General features: G+C 36.7%; 1 protein-coding gene across 1 annotated transcript; it reads left to right on the top strand.

Annotated features, from left to right (window-relative positions):
* On the top strand, positions 1 to 1334 carry ccl27a (chemokine (C-C motif) ligand 27a). The gene is made up of 3 exons (XM_086314738.1): positions 1 to 154; positions 506 to 623; positions 824 to 1334. Exons 1-3 carry the CDS (start codon positions 91 to 93, stop codon positions 933 to 935), a joined length of 294 nt encoding a protein of 97 aa, XP_086170864.1. The 5' UTR covers positions 1 to 90; the 3' UTR covers positions 936 to 1334.
* Positions 1335 to 5101: the final 3767 nt, after the last annotated feature.

Genomic DNA, 5101 nt, shown 5'->3' with positions numbered 1-5101 from the left:
TCGTAGGTGTGTGCACAGGCATGTGCAGGACCTCTGTGTCAGTATTTAAACACCAAAGACACGTTACCTCCCCACACTTGCTCTGCCATCATGGATGTGAAAGTTGGGTTTGTGATTGTTTGTCTGTGCACTTTGGCCATCACCTCCAGTGAAGGTAAGGACACTCAGGCCAAATACATTTGGCAAAATCAAGGAGACATTTGGACTGAATATGCACTGATTTATACATCAGGTGCATCCAAAATAAGTAAATAAATTGACACTTAGAGCTCTTTATGTGTGCAGCTGTGTGATTACCACATTCCTCCTAAAGTTTAGAAATGGTGAAAACACTTGTCTGTTTTTTCAATAATTTTAGTGTTCATACAGTGTTTTTAAAGACATTTTGTATAATGCTTCTTATCTGTTTAACAATGACCACTGTTACATGACATGAAATGTTTAATCCTGTTCAGTTTTATGAGGCTCCATAAAAACATACATTACATTTGGTTATACCTTACAGCTGGAATTCCAAAATGCTGCATAAATACAAAGAGTGACATCCGGCCACGAATACTGATGAACGTTCAAAGATGGGAGATGCAGGAAAGCAACAGTGCCTGTGACATCCAAGCACTTGTGTAAGTGTTGAAAACTAATTTTCCAAAAGGTTACAGGTAATTTTGTAGTTATTACATGATACATAATTCATGTAATCATGCATTCCTCAGCTGCACAGTTTCAGTTAAATAATGATCAGTAATCAAACTGTAAGCTAATACCTTTTACTTCAGGTTACATTAATATTTGTATTTAATTGCTTTTCCTTGTGCATCCACAGACTGTATGTAAAGAACTTCAAAAAGCCAGTATGTGCTCATCCCAATGTGAAGCCAAAACTGAAGACCATTCTGAAAATAAAGGACCAGATGGCGCGCCGACGTCCTTCCTAGGACAAGGAGCGGAAGAAACGTCTTCTCCAGATGTTTGTGTGTCATGTTTCCCACAAAAGGTGTTTTTCAGAGTTTTTATTATGTAATAATTATCATTTAGTTCCACCTCAGCTGCCTGCAGCAACATTGCTTACATGTTAAGGCATTAGTACAGTAATATCATATTACTTCTGCTACTATATTTTAGTTTTACATTGACAGACACCATCCTACTTCTGAGTTGCTACTTTAAGTGTATTATGCTATATGTAAGAAAAAACATAGGTTTGCATGTAATAGAATATGAAGTAATGGAGTATTTTTTTACAGTGTACTAAAACTTTTTAAACTGTTTAATGATGCAACTATATCTTGTACCACTGCGCTGATGCAAATAGATGTTTTTTAAAACACTGTAAAGTGTGATGTCTATTTTTCTTTTACTTTGTTTTCTATTAATCTGCAAATATATAGTAGTTATGATCATCAAGCCATCATTAGACTACCAGCACGCAGCTTGATAGTGTAGTAGTTAACACAGTTAAGAAGGGCTGCTGGTTCAGTTCCAACTAGAGACAAGGTTGTGTCAGGAAGTCAAATCAAAAATCTTGTACTACCTGGTGTCACGCCCTTTTGTGACAAGTAGCTTCCATGTTAAGCTTAAATAAAATTGCATCATGGTAGCAAAGCTGCTTTTGCCAACCACATTCAGTCATTTCGGGAAGTGTCTTTCATAAATGTTGGTTGCAGGAAACCATTCCTTGAGAAATCCCTTTAAAAAGGAAACTGGCCTCTGCTATTCACTTATATTGAAGCTCTGGAAAAATATGACCTACTCCAAATAGTTTCCACATACTAGAGGTATTTGATAAAATGTTAAAAAAGAAGAAGAAGAAGAAGAAGAAGAAGAAGAAGAAGAAGAAGAAGAAGAAGAAGAAGAAGAAAAACACCAACCACACACTGTGGTGTGTTACTATAGCTCACTTAGTTGAGCTGTTCTAAAGGTGCCGCAGGGGCCTGGAGCTATGTCTGGCCCAGACCCGTTCCTGCATGTCACTGCTGCTGTCTAGTTCTCCAAAAAAGAAAAAGGTGCACGACATTCCTTTTAACCTTTTAAAAGTGACCCATATTCTTTCTCTAATTCAATTTCCATGAGTCAGATTCTGTTTAAATAATCGTTATTACACATGTCTGAACTTGTGGGCAATACATTAGCCTGCTGTTCACTGATAGTTTAAGCACAGAGGTAAAGGTGAAAGTAAGATGAATTTTTATAAAGCATTCGAGTACTGTCCAATAAACTTTATATTTACCTTTATCACTGTTATGATTTTGGCAACATGATTTTTTCAAAGAGCTACTGACTGGTTAAAGTACATGTTCATACACGTCTCAGTGTTGGTGGGTGGGTGCGCAGATATGTGTCAGTATTTAAACACCAAGGACACGTTTCCTCCCCAAACTTGCTCTGCCATCATGGATGTGAAAGTTGTCCTTGTGATTGTTTGTCTGTGCATTTTGGCCATCACCTCCAGTGAAGGTAAGGACACTCAGAGCAAACACACATGCAAAAACCAAGAGAGTACTGGCGCTTCACAGATCATACGTCAGGTACATCCTAAATAAATAAATGAGCTCACATTTAAAGCTGTTTTGAGAGAAAAGGGCATGTGTGTGGCAAGCACATTAATGTTGAAGTCAAGATAAGATGAATACAGTTGTCTGTTTTGGCCTGAAATTATTCCAATAAAAAATCCAATAAAAATTTGTTTCAGCATGCTAACGTTCAGCTGACTCATCTGCTCAGTTTAACCACAACCACCATTGCACAATACAAAATGCTGAGCTCTGTTCTGTTTCATGGTGTTCCAAAAAACGCGCTCTGCTCTCGGGAAAAAAGTAGACATCGGTAACTGGTCTGTAAAAACATGAATGTTTAGACTAAGGTGTGTGTGTGTGGGGGGGTGTCTCTTTTGGAGCAATGTTAGTAAGGACGCACATCCTCAGAGTAACTATCATGGAAGAAAATGATCTCTATATACGTTTTTTAATCAAAGAAAACATAATGTAATTTCCATATTTTGGTTTTAATCTCATGTTACAGCTGGAATTCCAAAATGCTGCTTACATACAAAGAACAAAATCCGGCCACGGACACTGATGAAGGTTAAAAGATGGGAGATGCAGAAAAGCAGCGGCGAATGTGAAATCAAAGCACTTGTGTAAGTGTTAAAATTACTCATCCGATTAGTTTAACCACAGGTTACGGGTCATTTTGATCATCACATGATCATCGATAACATAACATGCACTGATAATCTCTACTGTATGAATTTTATAATGATCAAGACTGATCAAGAAATAAACTTTGTCACCAGATTCTATCTCTATTTGATCTTACTCGGAGTTACATAAATATTTGTGTTATTATCTTAAACTGAAACATAATCGTGTTTTCTTGTGCATCCACAGGCTTTACCTAAAGGGCTATGAAAAGCCAATATGTGCTCATCCTAGTGAGCTCCGAAGACTGAAGAGGATGAAGATAAAAAGATCGTAGGGTGTGGAACAGAAACTCTCTTCTCCAGGAATCTTCATATCATCTGGTGTTTTCAAGAGTTTCAAGAGCCTTCGTGTAATTGTTTTCTTTTATTTTGATCTTAAAGGCAGCTATCTGCTACTGTAACTCTGTTGCTAAGAAACTTTGCATGTACTCAGGTACATTTTAGAGGTACTACTATTATTTTATATTCTGATGTTTTACCCAAATACCATATAGATGTCATCACTTTTCACGAATTGCTATTACTAAAGGTACACGAGTCAGTTAGATTTGTCTCCATCTCAGCTGCCTGTAAGACTACTGCTTACAAGTTAAGACATTTATAGTGATGGTTTGTAACATAGAATCCAGCATTGACACATATCATTCTCGGGCATTTCATTGGGTATTTTTGTAGTATTGTATCCATTTTTAAACTGTTCAGTCCTCCAGGTATATCTTGTTCTACTGCATATATACAAACAGAATTAATAAAATGTCACAGCGAGGTGTGCTGTATTTTTTCTTTTACTTTATCTACACATGCAAAGAGCAGTCAAGATTGTCCAGCCATAGTGAAACTAGCAGAGAGATTATGATAACAAAGCTAATGATATTCAATCATTTCAGATACGCAGCAACATCAAAAGTTTAATGGGCAGGATATGGACCCAAATAAACTTGAAGTGCAGCTTTAATGTGGAATACTTTAAAGTATTAAAAAAGCACAAAACAAAGGCAACAGTGGACAGAGGGAGACTCATACAATATAAACACACGAGGTTATGAAGGAAATGGGAAACAGGTGAAAACACAGCTGAAGACAATTAACCTAATGAATCTGGATGCAAGGCACGGAAAATAACTGGTGTCAAAATAAACCAGGAAGCAACAAATACAGTTAGAACAAGCAATACAAGACAACTTTACGCAATAGGAAACACTGGGTAGGACGGGCAACTCCAAAATGAAAGGGTCTAAATAATCCCCCAAACACCAGAACTCTAATGATAAACAAAGCCATAAAAGTACAGAGAAAAGCAATGTAGACACCAAAGTCTTTGTTAAGTAAATGTTTCTTTGTGTGTGGCTAAAGCAAAAAACTCAGTAACTTCCACTCACTAATATTAAAGCAATGAGAAAAGACCAAATACTGCAAATAGCTTTTAGTAACATTGGACATTTAAGAAAAAATTGACCAAGTGGTTATCGTGAAAATGTAATTTGAATATTTGAGCTACCTAAAAATGCTGTTGGGATTGTGACTCTACGTTTTCACAGAAAAGAAAGTAAAAAGAGTGAGATGTATTAAAAGTGACAATTGTTCTTTCGTGACTGTTGGCTCTACTTGTGTTTTCATTCCATACACATCAGTTCAATAGGATTCTGTTTGAAGAGTGGTTACTGGACCTGTTAGAGCCTGTTAGAGTCTGAGTCAAGCACTCCAGTAACTGACAGCACTAACAATTTAAACAAGACATCGGGCTGAAAGTGAACGGAACACTTCATTAAATTTTTTAATTAAGTATGGCAGTCATTTAATAACCTTTTGATATTTATATTACTATTACTGTTTTTAATGTTTAGGCATCGTGTTTCATTCAAAGAGCTTCTTACTGGTTAAAGCACATGCTCACACACTCCC

The sequence above is a fragment of the Aulonocara sp. 'chitande type north' Nkhata Bay genome, linkage group LG12, assembly GCF_057382095.1.
Source record: "Aulonocara sp. 'chitande type north' Nkhata Bay isolate Kocher_YH1m ecotype deep benthic linkage group LG12, A_spYH_male_GT1.1, whole genome shotgun sequence".
In the NCBI taxonomy this organism is placed as follows: domain Eukaryota; kingdom Metazoa; phylum Chordata; class Actinopteri; order Cichliformes; family Cichlidae; genus Aulonocara; species Aulonocara sp. 'chitande type north' Nkhata Bay.
The sequence above is the reverse complement of the archived record's forward strand: the minus strand, read 5'-3'. Positions and strand labels throughout refer to the sequence as shown.